The sequence below is a fragment of the Camelus dromedarius genome, chromosome 13 (genome assembly GCF_036321535.1).
Source record: "Camelus dromedarius isolate mCamDro1 chromosome 13, mCamDro1.pat, whole genome shotgun sequence".
In the NCBI taxonomy this organism is placed as follows: Eukaryota; Metazoa; Chordata; class Mammalia; order Artiodactyla; family Camelidae; genus Camelus; species Camelus dromedarius.
Genome location: NC_087448.1, coordinates 53,613,179 through 53,630,111, shown reverse-complemented (window position 1 = coordinate 53,630,111; position 16,933 = coordinate 53,613,179). Strand labels below are relative to the sequence as shown.

General features: G+C 32.3%; 1 protein-coding gene across 8 annotated transcripts in view; it reads left to right on the top strand.

The window, feature by feature from the left end:
* Nucleotides 1-16,933, top strand: part of ZC3H13 (zinc finger CCCH-type containing 13) — a 94,030-nt gene that overhangs the window by 22,103 nt on the left and 54,994 nt on the right. For all 8 annotated transcript variants that reach the window (XM_064493149.1, XM_031466003.2, XM_031466000.2 and 5 more), the window contains 3 exons: nt 5,089-5,197; nt 13,299-13,438; nt 14,031-14,191. In XM_064493149.1, the coding sequence (XP_064349219.1) occupies nt 5,089-5,197; nt 13,299-13,438; nt 14,031-14,191 (410 nt within the window). The remainder of the gene's footprint in view (nt 1-5,088; nt 5,198-13,298; nt 13,439-14,030; nt 14,192-16,933) is intronic.

Sequence of the window (16,933 nt, the reverse complement as noted above, 5' to 3'; positions counted from 1 at the left end):
AGTAAATGACATAAGAAAACTTTGGATTAACATTAACTTTTAACTCTAGAGCTGCTGAAAGAACATTCAGGAATTCACTGATAATGTTAGTGTTCTGTGAAATTAAGAATATTTTCAGAGCAATAGAATTTGGAATCATTTTTTAAAAATAAAAGATAAGAAAGAAAAATAACTTTATAAAACATTGAATGTCTAAAAATTTGATGTTCTTTTCTATAATAAATAGGGAATTATTAACTATGAATGGCAGCAGCTTTAGTCTAGTAATGGACAAATTATATAAATGTTTTTAAAGGAATATTAATAAAAACTTTTGGTATAGAAATAATTGAGTCATTCTTTGACTAAATGTTCTGAGATAGTATTTATCAATTAATTTCAAAGGAAGTTTCTTCAAGTAATTTTGGAAAGATGCAGGGAATCCAGCGTAAGAGGTGAGATTATATGGATGATAAATGGAAGAGGTAGTTGAAGTAGGTTTTTTTTCCTTGCCCATCTTCTTTGTGTCATCTAATATATCTTATATACATTATACTCTTCCCAGCCATTAACCATGTAGAAACTTATCTTAGGGGTAAATATAGACTTGATCTTAGGCTCAAAATGTCAGTTGCACTAGTATGGCATTGAAGTGGCTTGATTTGTCAATAATTGTGGATAAGTCCAAGGGGCAATAGTTGACTATACTTTGAACAATAGGCAAAGTTTGATATGATTGCTAAAGAAGTGTTAATCTTAGCTTCCCCTTTCAGCATTATTATGGACTATATACTCTGAGGGTCCTCCCTCTACAATACAGTTAGATCCTGAATGAGCAACAACAAATACATTTTTAATGCATCATTGCTTTCTCAAGAATGCAAAAGAACAGCAAAACAAAGAAAGTAAAACAGAGAACGTGTTGAAACCAAGGATTGAGCAGCATATATGAAAGCTGGTAGTGACTTTAAGGCTTTTACAAATATCAGAGCTGGTCAGAGACTAAGCCTTGGGCCCACCTGTGAAGAGAGAATTGATAAATTGGAAGATGAAAGTGAAGAATTTGTCCAGAATGCAGCTCATAAAAACAAGATTATAGAAAATACTGACGACGTTCAAAGATGTGGGGGAAGTACTTAGAAAATCTAATGTACATCTATTTGGAATCCCAGGAAAATAGAATATGGGAAGGGTGGTTTTGAAAGAAATAGTGCTGAGAATTTTCTATAGTTGATATAAGCCTGCAGGTACAGAAAGCACAATACTTCTTAAGTAGAATATTATACTGTAAGTGCAAAGCACAAGAGGCATAGAGAAAATACTGGAAACACCCAGAGATAAAAGGCAAATCTTCCTACAAAGAATGATAGACTGACAACACCAGTAACAACAGTGGAAGCCAAAAGACAGTGGTATAATAGTTTCAAAGCTGGGATAAATCTGTGAGCCTGTAGTTCTGTGCCTCGCAGAACTGTTTTTCAAGAATGAGGATGTAATAAAGAGGTTCTATGGTAAAATTGAGAGTGTTGACTTCCAGGAGACCTTCACTACACAGAGAATGTTTAAAAGGATATATACATCAGGAAGATGGGAAATGACCTTAGAAGAAGCGTCCAAAATGCATTAGTAAAGGTGAACAGAGAAAATGTTTACTAGGTTGTGTTTTGTTATGGCCTAGGCAGTTGTCAGAAATGTGACATCTTTGAGGAGGTGAAGCATAGTAGCAAAGGTATAGTGTAAATTACTTTGAATTCCCCAGAGTCCATTCACTTTTTCATTTTGTAGCTGCATTGTGGTTTGGAGATTTGACCCTAGATTCACTGCTGGGCCCTTATTAGTCTAATCTAGTCATAAAAATCCAGTTCTCCTTGCTAATTCAGTTGATTGAGGAACCAGGTCTAAGTCATTTAGCCTGTGGCTATTATCTTGATATCAGTTTTGATTCAGATTTGGCCATGTGTCTGAAGTTGGCTTACTTAGACTGAAGGAAAAAATTCATTTTTTTGATTGGAGAGAGGCACACACTGGGTGAACCAAGATTGCTTGTCAGTATGGTAATAAAAGAAATAGACTTTAATGTGTAGTCAACACTAGAAACAGAAAAGCTGTGAGAAAGTAAAACAGCAGGAAAATTTGGTCTCTGATGATTTCAGTGTGTTACTAGATCACCCAGCCTTGACGTTTACCCTATTTCTAGACTTCATTCTGTGTGAGATGGTAGTTTAAATTTATGTACCTTGTAAGATTATAGTTTCTTATATTCCACCCCAAACTCCTTCCCTGCAAAACAATTTTGTTAATACAAGAATAATTAATATGCCCAGAGAAGATGACAGAGTAGTGAAGGGTTTGAAAAGCATGAAATGTTAATGTACCACCAATGTGTAGAGTGTCTTTGGCCTGATAAAAGAAGATATTCAGGAGATATAGTAACAGTGTTCAAATACTTAAAGAGCTATCATGTGGAAGAATTACTAGATTTGTTTTGCACAATTCCAGAGATCAAAACTAGTTCTAATTAATAGAAATTCTGCAGAGGTATAAGAAAGTTGTAGTCAGTATAAGCAATGATCTTCTAATAATCAGAACTGTCTGAAAATGGGAGCAAAGGATGCAACAGTGGAAAGCTGTCAGTGGAGACCTTGGGAGTAAATTTGTTTTCCCTGAAGTCTTCTGATAGAGGACTTCTATAACTATGCAAAGTTTAGGAAAAATTTTCCTACATGGGGTAGGAAGTTGGATTATATTCCTTCAAAGACCTTTATTATTATGGTTGTTAATCCAGTTATTATATTGGTTTTCAGTTCTTTTAGCCTCAACGCTTCTTTTTTTTTAAATCTTTTTATTTCTTTATTGAAATACAGTCAACACTTCTTTTTAGATCATATCCTTGGTGCTGCCTCCTTACTAGCTAAAAGTAAAATTTATAATAAATAATACATCCATACATATAATGTTTAAGAAACTAATATGAATAATCTAAAGTAGAAATAAAATGAAAGAAACTTAAAGTTTACAATCATTCATTGCATTTCTGAAATGTAAGAGACTTTTAAAACCAAGCATTTTTTGCAATTTAGGCATAGACTGATTTTTCAGCAAAACCTCATCTTAATTGACAGAAAGCTTATTTTAGTCTTTACCCAGGTGGTGAATCCATGCTTTGCTGCAAAAGTATTAGTATATTTGATCACAGGTACTGCTCCAGACTCTGTTGGCATTGCCACGTAATATATTTTAAAATCCAAATAGTTCTGAATTCTTAAAATATCTCATCCCATGGGTATTGGCTAAAATATTGTGATTGTAATTCTTTAACAAGTATTTCAGCGTGTACATGTTCCAGGATGATCTCGGAACAGTGTCAGAGTTATATTGAAAAACAATAAGCAGTGCAAAAATTACATAATTTCAGTATATACCATACATATTAAGAAATATTTACATAAATAATTAAATTCATTGAGATTATTACATCACTGGGTCTAAATCTGTTAAAAATATTGTTACAAATTTGCAGATTATTTTTCAGTACCAGCACTATTGCTTTTCAACTACATTTATAGTTGGATGTTGTATGATACTTTATAGACAAAAGGCACAGAATATATTATGCAGTAATTTGGAGGTAACTTTCTATAAACCTTTTTTGATATAGCACGTGCTAATGTATATTTATAGTGGGTTTAATCCATAGAACATTCAAAAGTTGCATGGGATATTCCACAAAGTATAGTTTAAGAATAAAAATAGGTTGTGTTTCTTTTTCTCCTTTTGTCTTATGTACAATAGGAGCTAATTAATTTTTCCTTTTTCTATCTTCTTTTGACCATTAACCATTTTGTAATGGCTGGTTCTATTATATAATCTTTTAATGATTTTTGTCAGCCTCTAGTGTCTTATCAGAAACTATGTATGTCATTTAGCAGGTACTGCTTACAACATGACTTCATACTACATTTGTAAAATTTAGGGGCAGTTAATATACTAGAGTTCTTTAAAAAGAAGACTTCAAAGAGAAATTAATTTGTGTTTTTAAGCAGTCTAATTTTATGTCTGGTAATGCCCAGAAAGAACTTTCAGCACTTAATATCCTTGTGTGTTAGTGTCTTTCATAGTCAGGATTTTTTTTTTTTTAAATCTTTTCATTGTTATTTTGCTTTTTTGTTGGGGAGGAGTAGGAATTAGGTTTATGTATTTTTTAACACAGGTACTGGGGATTGAACCTAGGACCTCATGCATGCTAAGCACATGCTCTCTACCACTGAACTATACCCTCCCCCCCATAGTCAGGATTTAGAGTGTTAATAAAAGTGAGACACCATGGTGGAAAGATAACAATTCCATGATGTTGATTACTTTATTTTCTTACACTTAGTAAAATGTGGTTTGGAGTCTTTATTGTACATAATAGGATATTTAATTAAATTTTACAAGCTGAATTACTGTTGTCCTGCTTTATCTGTGGCCTACTTTTATACCTGGAATAAAATGTTCAAGTTTTTGTTTTTTAGCTGCAATGTAAGGACAACTTTTCTAACTCTTTTAGTTACATTTTGATTTGATCAAAATAGTGAAAGTCTCTTTTTTAAAGCATTTATTAAATTATTAAATCAGTTTGAATTTATCTTTAGGTGTAGGAAAATGCTCTTACATTAGTGTATATAAGTCTTACATCAGCAGTAATTTTTGAGAACCCACTGTGAACAGTGTAACCCTTTTCTAGTCATTTTTAAATATAGTCACTTAAAAATCCTCCAATTGTCTTTTATCTGTTTTAAACTTTACCCCTTGATTTTCATGTAGAAACTGAGTATGTAGTATACTATCAAATGCTTATTAAAGTATTAGATTTGCATTGTGTATTTTGAAATCTTAGTTACTTGGTACGTTTACCAAGTTGCCATTCTTTACTAAAATATAGTACAATCTTTTCATTGTGATGCTACTCTAGAACTTGTTACTTCCTCTACTTAGCGGATAAGTGATTATTTGCAAAACTGATTCTTTGATGAAACAATAATGAAGTTGAAAGTATTCTATATTGTAGCACTACCTCAAATACTTTTTATAAATGTAATAACCTGCATGTATGTATGTACTTTTTAGAAAGAATCTTCAAGAGGGAGACATAGGGAAAAGGAAGACATAAAAATCACTAAGGAGAGAACTCCAGAAAGTGAAGAAGAAAATGTAGAATGGGAAACTAATAGAGATGGTGAGTTTCAAAAAAAAAAAAAAATCTTTGTTTATATAGTCAATTTATTGATTATTCACTTTGTAGACTTTCTGTGGGCTTCAGAACACTTTTCAATTATGATCTCCCTGTTGTTTCAGTATCATCTAATTGACTTGTTTCTGTGTTAGTGAGTTATTAAGGCAGAAAATGACATATAGTAGCAGAACAAAAGCAGAAGCTATTTATACTGCATTTTGCAACTTCCCCACTCTTTTTTTCCCCCTAGAACTTGTACAGCATCACAGTCCTTTGGAATTTTATTACCTTTGTAAATTTAAGTTCTTCAACACCAAAGTTCTTAAAAAGTCTTAATTTATGTTTGCTATTTTTGCATAAAATATTATAAGTGAAATTTTTAAACCTAAGGACCTAAGAAAATTATTTCCAAGAAATTGTTGGTTTCCATCTTTTGGAAGAAATCCAAATCAGATGATATTTGAGACCTGGAATTTGTTCATGAAGTATAAGCAAAATCATCTTTGAGTTATTGCCTTAGCAAATAAGCATTTATTTTCTACACCATAAATATTCTCTCTTCTCTACTTCTGTGATCTTTTGGAAAGGTGAGCACTTATAGCCTCATCCTAATGAATAAAGAAAGAACTCATGTTTGTTGAATGTGTTGGGTGTAATAGTCATTTTAATTTATATAATCACCTGATTAATTCAATAGCTTTGTTACTCTACTTATAGATGACAGAAACCAAGAGTTTAAGAATATAAGCCACTTCCTCATCAGTAAGCTGAAAACTTAGACCAGGGGTTAGAAAATTATAGCTTGTGGGCTAGCCATCTGTTCTTGCAATAATTTTGTTTGGAGAACAGCCATGCCCATTTGGTTACATATTTTCTGTGGCTGCTTTTGAGCTATGATGGATGAGTTGAGTACTTGTGACAGCTAAGAGCCTGCAAGCCTAAAATATTTGCTACTGTATTTAAGAACTATCTCTGAAAACTTACAGACTAATACTTGAAAAGTACCTGAAATGACTCTCCAGTAATTTGAACATCAGTACTTTTTAAGGAAATCCATTCCATCTTTGTACAGTATTGTCTGTTAAAAAGTTGCTTCTAAGAACAAATAGGAAACTTCTCTATGATTAGTTCGCAGGAATTTCATAAGTAAATCTAATACCTTCTATAAGTTAGCAATAAAGGCAGCTATAATATCCCATTGTAGTTGATTAATCAGTTAATGTATTGAAATAAAATATTACGAGCCTTGACTGTTAAAGGTTGAATAGCTAACTTTTCCTAAATACTAAGGGATTAACTCAACACACTTAACATTCTTTTCATTTTAATTATTTGTGGATAAAAAACATACTGAAATATATTGGATGCTTCTTATTTTTAAAAAGAGAAACTTCCCTATTCCCATTACAATAATGTGTGTTAATTGTTGAACATTTTAAAGGTTCAGAAAAGCCTGAGTCAGTTTGCTCCTTTTCTTCATAGTAGCTATTTCAAACCCTCTCCATAAATCTTCAACCTCTTACATCTCCAACCTTCCAACTCCTCTCTCCTGCTTGCCCTTTACAACACAGAGATGATGGAATTCTTTATCCACAATTTCAATTTCCGGCCACCACACCTATAAACTAGTGTTTTGTTCATGTTTAAACTTTTTACTTCCCTCTTATTCTTTGTAAGAGGCTTTCCTCCTGATGCATAAAGTTATGTTCCTCTGATTTCCTCCCATTTCTGCAATCTTGTTCATTCATTTTACATCCTCTTTTATATCTTTAACATCCATCTTGGCACATTTTCTCTTCTCATATTTTTTTGTGCCATCACCCTGCTTATTCCCACTTTACAACTAAATTCAATTTTTTCACCGTATTTATTTAGTCTTCTGACCCATGTCTTCACTAAAACTACATTAAGGTCACAGTAACCTCTTTTAATAAATGGAGACATACTTGTCTCTTTCTTCTGTAACCTTCCTGCAACATGTGACACATCTGAGAGCTTCCATCTTCTTGAAACACTTTACCCTTGGCTTCCCTCTATCACTCTTCAGGTTTTCTGTTTTCCTGTTCAGGCCCTTTGGTCTTACATAGAGATTCCCTATATGCTAGCTATCCCTTAAATGTTGATTCCCAAGGCTTTGCTCTGGACTATCATCTTTAAAAAGCTAAAGTGATTTTTACCACAAGAGCCTTTTATATGCAAAATTCTTTTCAAAGATGAGTAAATGTCTTTTATACTAATTTTACATGCGAAATAGCCACATGGCTGTTTCTTACGCTTTCTCTTGATCAAAACTCATAGGTTCTGATTATTGTGATATCCCTGTGGTTTAACATTTCCTGTTTGAGGGAATATTGAAGCATGGAGTTAGTCAAATGGTGAGATTGAACTTATTTAATAGATTTACCTTCTGTGTTTTCAGTCTAAAGTAAATAGCAATTTTAGCTAGGCTCGGAAGAAATTGGTCTGTATGAGTATTTCTCAAACTTTTCAGTCCCAGGACACTTTTCACTCTTTTTAAGGACTCCAAAGAGCTTTTATCTTTGTGGATTATCTGTTTCAGTAGTTTCTATAATAGTAGTTGGTACTAAGAAAAATTTAAAATATTTATTTAACAGTGATAGTAGTAAATCTAACATATACTTTTATGGAAAATAGCTTTGCAAAGCAAAATTAAAAAGTGTGAACAGGTGGCAGTGTTTTACATATTTTTACAAATCTTTTAAACTTCTTTTTAACTTCTTAAAGTTAAGGTAAATTTCTTAACTGGCTTAATAGAAGACATCTAGATTTCTTATCTGTCTGCATTCAATTTGTTAATGACATCATATTTCATGTGACTTCTGGAAAACTCCATTATATACTTATGAGGCAATGAGTAAACCAGGCAAATAATGTAACATTATAGAAATATTTTTGGTCTTTTGAAACTCCAGAAATTGCCTTGGGAATTCCTAGGAGTCCTTAGACCACTCTTTGAGAACCATTTGTCTCTAGAAGTGGCCTCTAGAACTTTTGGTTGTTTCCCCTTTACCAAGACTTCTTTTTTTCTCACTTTCAAGTTTTCTGTTCAGGTGAAATCATGCTCCCAGGGCATCATTAACATCTATGTATTAATGACTCCAGTACCTGGAGCTCTTACCAGAGGCATCTACCAACCGGGTGTCTCCATCTAAATTCTATATCTTAAGAGCACCACTTTCCTACTGGTTTCCCAAAAGCCTGAGAGTCATTGTTGATATTCCTTCTTCTCCTCAGCCCAGACATTTATAGAATTCTGAACATTTCTATCTACTGAATGTCTTTTAGAACCATCTATTTCTCTCAGTTACTGCTAATATTGTAGTTCTTAAGATGTTTGTTGCCTGTAAATATATTTTACCAAATAACCTTGTAATTTCTTGCCTTGAGGTGAGTCTTATCTCCTAAGTCATTCTCCACTGAAAGCCAGAATAATTTCAGAATTTTTTTTTTTTTACTAAAGTATAATAATACATTCAGAGGAGTTCCTGATTCATGTGTGCAACTTACTGAGTTTTCACAGACAGACAACCTTGAACAGGACCCAGGTCAATGAATAGAAAATTACTACTATCCCGTAAGCCCAGTTGTACTCCCTTTCTAGTCACTACCTCTCAGCCCCCACCTCACAAAGGTAACTAACTGTCCTGATTTCTATCACCGAGAATTAGTTTTGTCTGATTTGAGCTCTGTATAAATGGAATCTATAGCATGTACTGTTTTTGTGCTTAGCTTCTTTTGCTTACAATATGTTTGTGAGATTATTGCACATAGTTACAGTTCATTAATTCTTACCGGCATATAGTATTTCATTGTATGACTACACCATAATTTATTCATTCTACTTACAGTAACCCTTTGAGTAATTTCTAGTTTGAGCCTCTCATGAGTGAGTTTCTGTTACTATTCCTAATTGCATCATTTGGCAAACACGTACCCATTTCTCTTGAGTTTATGCTTGGGAGTAGGATTGCTGGTCCATGAAGTCTGCATATGTTTACCTTTAGTAGATAATGTGAAGTCATAAGTGGTTCTCCTTACGATGGTATTTTTTGCCTTTTTCATCTTAGCCATTCTGGAAGTGTAAGGTAGTATTTTATTGTGGTTTTAGTGTGCATTTCCCTAATGAGTAATGAAGTCGAGAACTTTTTCAAATTTATTGGCCGTTGTACAGCCTGTTTTGTAAACTCTATTCTAGACGTTTCCCTATTTTTTTTTATTGTGTTGCTGTTTTTAAATTGTTGAGTATTCTTTATATATTCTGAATGAGATCTTTATCAGATATATGTATTGCAAGTATATTCTCTCACTCCGTCAGTTACAGAGTGAGCTTTTAAAAGAATAAATTGGTTCACTTTATTCCCCTATTAAAAATTCTCTGATTTTCCATTGCCTTGAGGATCAAATACAAATTCTTACATACCTACAAAACTTTTCATTATCCAACTGCTTCCTATATTTCTAGTCTCCCACTCCCAAGTCTTTGTTTTTTATTTATTTCCTTAAACTTACTATAAGTGTTTGCTGTGGAGACCAATGCGGTAATATAAAAAGCAAAGCTATTACTGTAGTAGAGGAGAAAATGTCTGAACATGTTTTGGCAATCTTGGAGGTGTGTACATCCTCCTAAAATAAGGCATAAAGCCCAGAAGCCATAAAAGATTTGATTACATAAGGATTAAGGATTTAGATTTTTTGTATAACTAAAATACAGAAGCGACCTATTTTTAAATAGATCACTATAAAATATTTGACATGTGTAATGTGTAAGCATATAGTAAAAGCACTGTGTTAACATACAGAGAACTTCACAGATACATAAGAGAAAGATAATCCACTTGAAAACTGGACAGAAGATCCCAAAATTGGATACGTAATTCATAGAGGAAGTAGAAATGGCCAATTAGTGCTCAGCCTTACTACAGGGGAATGCCAGTGAAAATAGAGAGCATTCTTCACCCATCAGATTGGTAGAAATGAAAAAACTAGTATTCTGAAGGAAGTTTACATTGGTCAGGCTGTTTTGGAGTGTAGTTTGGCAATATTAAAAATAAAAATTATGCTTATCTTAGGTCCATCAAATCTAGTTTGAGAAATCTGTTCTAAAAAAATACTTGCACTTGTGAAACAAGGTAGGTATCAAAATGTTAATCGAAATCTTGTTTATAACAGCAAAATATTGAAAACAACCTAAATGTCTTGTCAGAAGGAAAATGATTAAATAAACTGTGATATGTTCGTATCATGAAATGCTTTGCAGATGTTAAAAGAAGGTGTTTGACCTTTATGTATGACATGGAAAAAATCTTTCTATAAGGCAGTGTGTGTAGAAGAGTATAAATAGAAAGGCTTATGTTTATGTCTATGATTACTTGCATACAATAGATTGGTAGAAGTAAAGTTGTTGTATTAAAGGGTATGAATGTTCTTAAGGCTTTTACCCATATTGCCAAATTATTTTCCAGGCTAGATGTACAGTTTATGTTGCTACCTCCAGAGAATGAACATTCCTTTTTTCTGTACCTTTGCCAGTACCAAATATTATAATTAGGGGGGAAATGGCTCTTTAATGCATGAAGAAGTCTTATTTATAAACAATTTGCATTCCTTTCTTTTTGTGAATTGCCTGTTCATGTCTTCTGTCCATTTTTCTTTTAATCAGTAAGAATTCTTTCTATGTACAGAGTGTCAACGTTATATACTACATATGCTTTTGGTATATATTCTTTAAAAATCTCTGCCTAGTTAAATGTGCTGTTCTAATTGAATATTTTCCTGATGACTTAGAATCATCTATATGAATCAGTTGTTCTAATTGTAATTATAACCTTAAGCTATAAAATATGAGCAGTATTTTCAAAATTTATTAAATGATTTCAGACTGTTTTTGAGTTCCATCCTAATATTTTGTGCTTTCGAATTTCTCTTCTTTTGTCAGACCATCAGGTGCAGTGTGCCTACTTCATAGTATATCTCTTATAGGCTAGGAAAACATCTTACTTTTGATTGTAATAGATAAAATTAGAATAAATACTTTCTGAGTAAAGACTTGAGAGCTTTTCCTGTAAGCAAAATATATTAACTACAGTACATTGGCTTTGACATATATTTTAACTGCTCAGGCCTACCCCTATCCCCACCCCTCCTTGGTTGGGTGGTCAGGAATTGAAGATTGAAAGCCAATTTCTCATTTTTCACATGTGTTCTGTATGGGTGATACTTCCAGATAGCAGTTTTTAGATGAGCAGAACATTATTAATAATACCTTCAGAAACACTGCAAATCATTCTTCTTAATTAATTACTCTTTCTTTTGTCTTACCTTAGTATTTAGTAATGAAATTTTATGTTAGTGATTTTTTTCATTGAAGTATTACTGATATACTATGTTGCATTAGTTTCTGGTGCACAGCATAGTGATTCAGTTATACATATGTGTGTGAGCATATTTTCTTTTCCATTTTAGGTTATTACAAGTTATTGAATATAGTTCCCTGTGCTATTATCTGTTAATGATTTAAGAACACAATCAAACCAGGTCATTATTTATTCACTGATGTAAAATGTCTCAGTGGAGTACAAAATAGCAACTAGAGATACCCATTATTCATTTAATTAAATTCAGCATCTTTAGCATTTTATCCGATAAAAACTGTGTGCCTATAAATATTTAGTAATTGCTTTCTGACTGAAAAGTATGATTTAGTCTGTATTATATATTTACTGAGAAATTGTCATCAGACACCAAAGTAAGGTGAATAATCAAGATTTGGACACAGATAATGGATATATAATTATCCTCTCAGTCCCCAAAAATGAATGGTTTGCATTCTAATGTATTTTACCTATAAGTCAGTGATGTTCTTTTGTATGTGTGTGCTTTAAGCAATCAAGTAGAACTCCTTCTTTTTTTGTGCTTCATTTTATTTCTTTTCCCCAAGTTAAGAAATGATGATCTTAAATGCTAAAAGTATGGCTTGAGAACGGACCTCAGTTTGTAATCAGTCAGGCCCAGTGTGGTCATGTGTTAAGACAGAAGTCAGTGCAACAGGTTTCTTGGCATTAATAGCAAATAAAATGACAGTTCCAGTAGGCACTGAAAACTTCTACATATTGCAATGAAATACCTCTGCACACCACTCTTCCTGTTTTTTCCCCCTTAACCAACGTTCAGGTTCTTTTCATTAGAAAAGATGAATAAAAATAGATACATAATATCAGCTCCATTGAAGAGATGAACAATTCTAATCTAAGGAACTAGTGAAAATGTTATAGATCCTTCAGAAATTAGCTTATGTACACATTAACATTAAAATTATTTTTAGATACAGATCAGTTATGATATTAATTAAAAAAACTATGGAACCAATGTTGTACACCCAATGTAACCTTAATACTAATGAGTCTAAGAAAATCAAGAAGATAATGAATCCATCATATGCAGCATGAAATATTGAAGGCTTTGGTATCTTTAATGCTTAGAATTTATAGCTGAGTGTTTTAATTGTATCTTTTAAAAATTTCATCTGCAAAAAAAAGAATTTGTGATTAATTATGACTGGATTAAGAACTACATATATATTATACTTTAAAAAAGAGAAAATAATGACAGCACTAAATGCTGGCAAGGATGCAAAAACCTGGATTTCTTACACATTGCTCGTAAGAATGTCAAATGGTAAAAATGCTCTGGAAAATAGTTTGCAGTTTCTTAAACAAACATACATTTACTGTATGACCTAGCAGTTTCACTCCTGGGCATTTGTCCCAGATAAATTAAAACTTACGTCTGTGGGAAAAAAAAAATCCAGTTCCTAACTGAAAACTCAATCCCCAAACAACCCAGAAATATTCACAGAAAACTCAGGAACCTAAAAAATGTTTGGCTTTTCATAAAGAAATTAGCCATATCTATTTTAGTTCTTTGTAGCATATGTTTCTTTTATCTTTTAGAAGTATGTTATTCTAATTAAAGAATCTGCCATTTTAATTTGTATAAAAATAGTCAAAAATTTTCCTCTAATTTTTAATATAGATAATTAGGGTAGTTTCTGACAAGTAAAAGTAATTAAGTTTTTATTTTAAAGATTCTGACAATGGAGATATTAATTATGATTATGTTCATGAGTTGTCGTTGGAAATGAAGCGTCAAAAGATACAGAGGGAATTAATGAAGCTGGAACAAGAAAACATGGAGAAAAGAGAAGAAATTATTATTAAAAAGGAGGTATGCTATTTATTGAAATATTTTAGTAGTTAACAACATGGATATTGAGCAGAGAACTCATGAGCTGCTTGCTAGGATGTTGATACGTGGTCAACTTACTGCATATTAGTCACTTCATATATGTTAATCATTTAATCTTCACGTTACTCTGTTAGATAAATAGGACATATTTTTGTTATTCAACAGGTAAATAAAACAGATTCTGTTGCTTAGAGTCACTAGTTAATGTAAAATGGGTCTTGAATCTATGTATATCTGGTTTTTAGGCCCATGCTATTTCTAGAACACTTGTTTCTTAAGAGTAGAAAGAGATAAAATTTATTGGAATATAATTTATGATTTTTCTGAGGAGAGTTTGAAATTTTATAATTTTAGTTTGCTTTATTGATATTAGTATTATGTGAGGGCAGTTAATTAGCATATGGGTTAACAGCATAGATTCAGGAGTCAGACTAATATAAATATGTGGTGGCTATCATAACACTATTTCATTTGAAGTTTGGTATGATTTCAAAACATATGCTTTGTTGTCTGATTATAACAAACATGATTGAAAGTATTTCTGAATTAACTTATTGAATTCTTTTGGAAGGTTTCACCAGAAGTGATTAGATCAAAGTTATCTCCATCACCTTCTCTAAGAAAGTCTAGCAAATCTCCAAAGCGAAAATCAAGCCCTAAGTCATCATCTTCAACTAGCAAGAAAGACAGGAAGGCAACTGCAATATCCTCTCCCTTGTTGGACCAGCAGAGGTTAGTAGGGTAATAAATAGTGCCAGGACGAAATAGCTTTTATGAAGTGATATTCAAAAGAATTACTTAGTAGATCCCATGAAGATACTTTTAATACATTAAGTATTTAATGTAAACTTTTTTTTTCCTAATAGAGAAAAAGTGTAATTAGTTTCCATTTAAAAGAAAATAAAGAGAACAATGAAACAAAGGTCTCTGTCACATATATATATGCTTCAGAGCTTTTTATTTTTAAAGAGATAAACAGCAGCTGTATTTCCTGTCCTTCCCTCTTGAATTTGGTATTTATGATACTTGTGCATGTGTGTTTATACTTTCATAATATATATTATTTTACAGTGTATAGTATCATTTTCATCTGTTTACTCTTAATATAGATATAGCTTTCCTTCTATAGCTTATTTTTTCACTTGACATTTTTTACATTTGTCTATATTGACATATGTACCTATATTTCTTTCATATTATATATTCATCTACTTTGCTGTTCTTGAACATTTAAATTGTTTCCAGTTTTTATCTGTTACAGGTTATGTACAGTGAACATTCTTCTTGTCTCCTTGTATACATGATCAAGAGATTAAATTCTTTATGATGTATATGAATCAGTATGAATATATTATTTAGAATTATTGTAGTGGCCAATTGAAAGACTAAAAATAGAAATAAATTACATCAAGGGATTGAGAATAAGGCAGGAGACACCTTTTTATTTAATGTCACTCTGGACTACTTAAATTTTATTTTAATAAAGGGCATACACTAATTTTACTTAAGAAAAAGGCTAAACTGAAAACCTCTTCCCAGTAATTGACCTGTTGGCAAACACTTGTCTATTTGAACCCATAATGATACTCATATTTGTCTCCTAGACTCCATTTGCTTTTTGCCTAGATTATTATATCATCCTACTGACTGTATTTACTTTACCTAGTGTTCACTTCCCCACACATATAAAGATCTTCTTTCAGCTGCCCTAACCCTTTACTTTACAGAACAATTCCAATTAATTTATTACACCAGTGAAAAACTCAGTAGCTTTCCATTCTGTTGACTGAAATTCAGATTTTTCTTAAGAATGACATTCATACTTTGGTCTTTTCAGTCTTCTCCATATTTTTGTCCAATCTTCCTCCTATATTCATCCACCTTCAGTCCTTCAGTTTCTAGCTCTAGTTTTCCCATTTCTCCTTACTGAACCTAATTTCTGTTCCCTTTGTATATCTATCAGATTTTATTTACACCTCTCATTTAATACTAATTGCTGTTTGCATTATGTTTTAGCTGTGGCATACATATTTTACAGCCTCTATTAAATTTAAGCTCCTTGAAGATTGGGATCTTGATGGTTCACTGTTCTGTCTCTTCACAGCACCTATTTTGCAAGGAGACTTGACTCTCTCCTTTGCTCTTGGGGTTGAGTAAAAGGATATGAAAGAAATTAAAGCTATAGAGTGATGCAATTCACCTCACTTCCTTGTTATCCTTTGACTAACAAATTATATAACTGTCCCTCAGTTCCACTCATTTCCCCCCAAAAACCCAGCATATGAGAAATACTCCTTTTCATTTTCTTATCCTTTCTGTTTATAAAATCTTCAAAATTTAATCTCTTCATAGACAGTTTTGATAACTGTTTAGATGGTTGGTTTTATACTGTTCTTTTTTCATGTAGTTGTCTCTTAGTGCTTTAATGAATATTGAGCATGAATAATTGTTCCCATTGATTTAACTACTATATTTCCTGTATCATAAAGTATTGACTTTAAGATGAACCATTAATTTAATAATAACAGAAAGACTTGGAAAACAGTACTTTCAAGGTACAAAGAAAATATTGAATATAGCATTTCTATGGTCATGCAGGTTTTATTGCCTAGAGTGTGTCAGATCAACTTTTAGTTGCATCGTGGATCATAGTATAGACTGAAGACATTCAACAAGTAATGATTAGAATTTCAGTTAAAATTCTGTGGAATATTGTGACCAATGCTAGTAAATCATCTGAGTTGACAATCAGATAAATTCCTTGGTCTTAAGTGGTTATCATATAGAGGAGGCAGAGATAATCACAGACAAATTAAACTTACACTTCTCCCTGAAAGTTGGCAATTTTATTTGACATTCATTGTAGGAGATAACTATAACCTGATTAGTAAGCATTACGCTGATCTGTGAGATAGTGTGGCTTAGAATCAGCAAATGTATTATTGATTCTGTTCATCTGTATTGTTTCTTAGTTTTTATTAAATAAATTTTTCTTTATAGTTTTTTTGTCCAGAGACTTGTGAAGTATGTCAAAAACTGTTCAAAAGAAATAGTTTTGGGGTGAGAGAGAAAAAGGCTCTAAAATTGATAGAAGTAGATAATTGATCTCTGTGCCACAAATAGGAAGTGGGCACTGTGCCACTAAAGAATAGTCAGTTGATTTAAAGTTGAAAGACCTTGTTGACTTCAGAATGCACAAAACCTATTCCGGGCGATTCAGTTGGAAGGCACTTGCAAACCCTATGTATGTAACACAATTGTGTTTTCCAACCACATATATTTTTGAAGATATTTGAAGAAATTGTGCACTTTAGTGAGTATACTGGCATAATCCTAGTTGTTATAATAGCTTACTCCCAGAATGTGAATTTAACACAGCAGAAGTTTTTTTCTCACTCAAATAAGAAATGGGTGTTTCTGATTAATAATAGGTGGCTCTCCTATATGTGAAGATTCAGTAACTAGGCTCCTTCT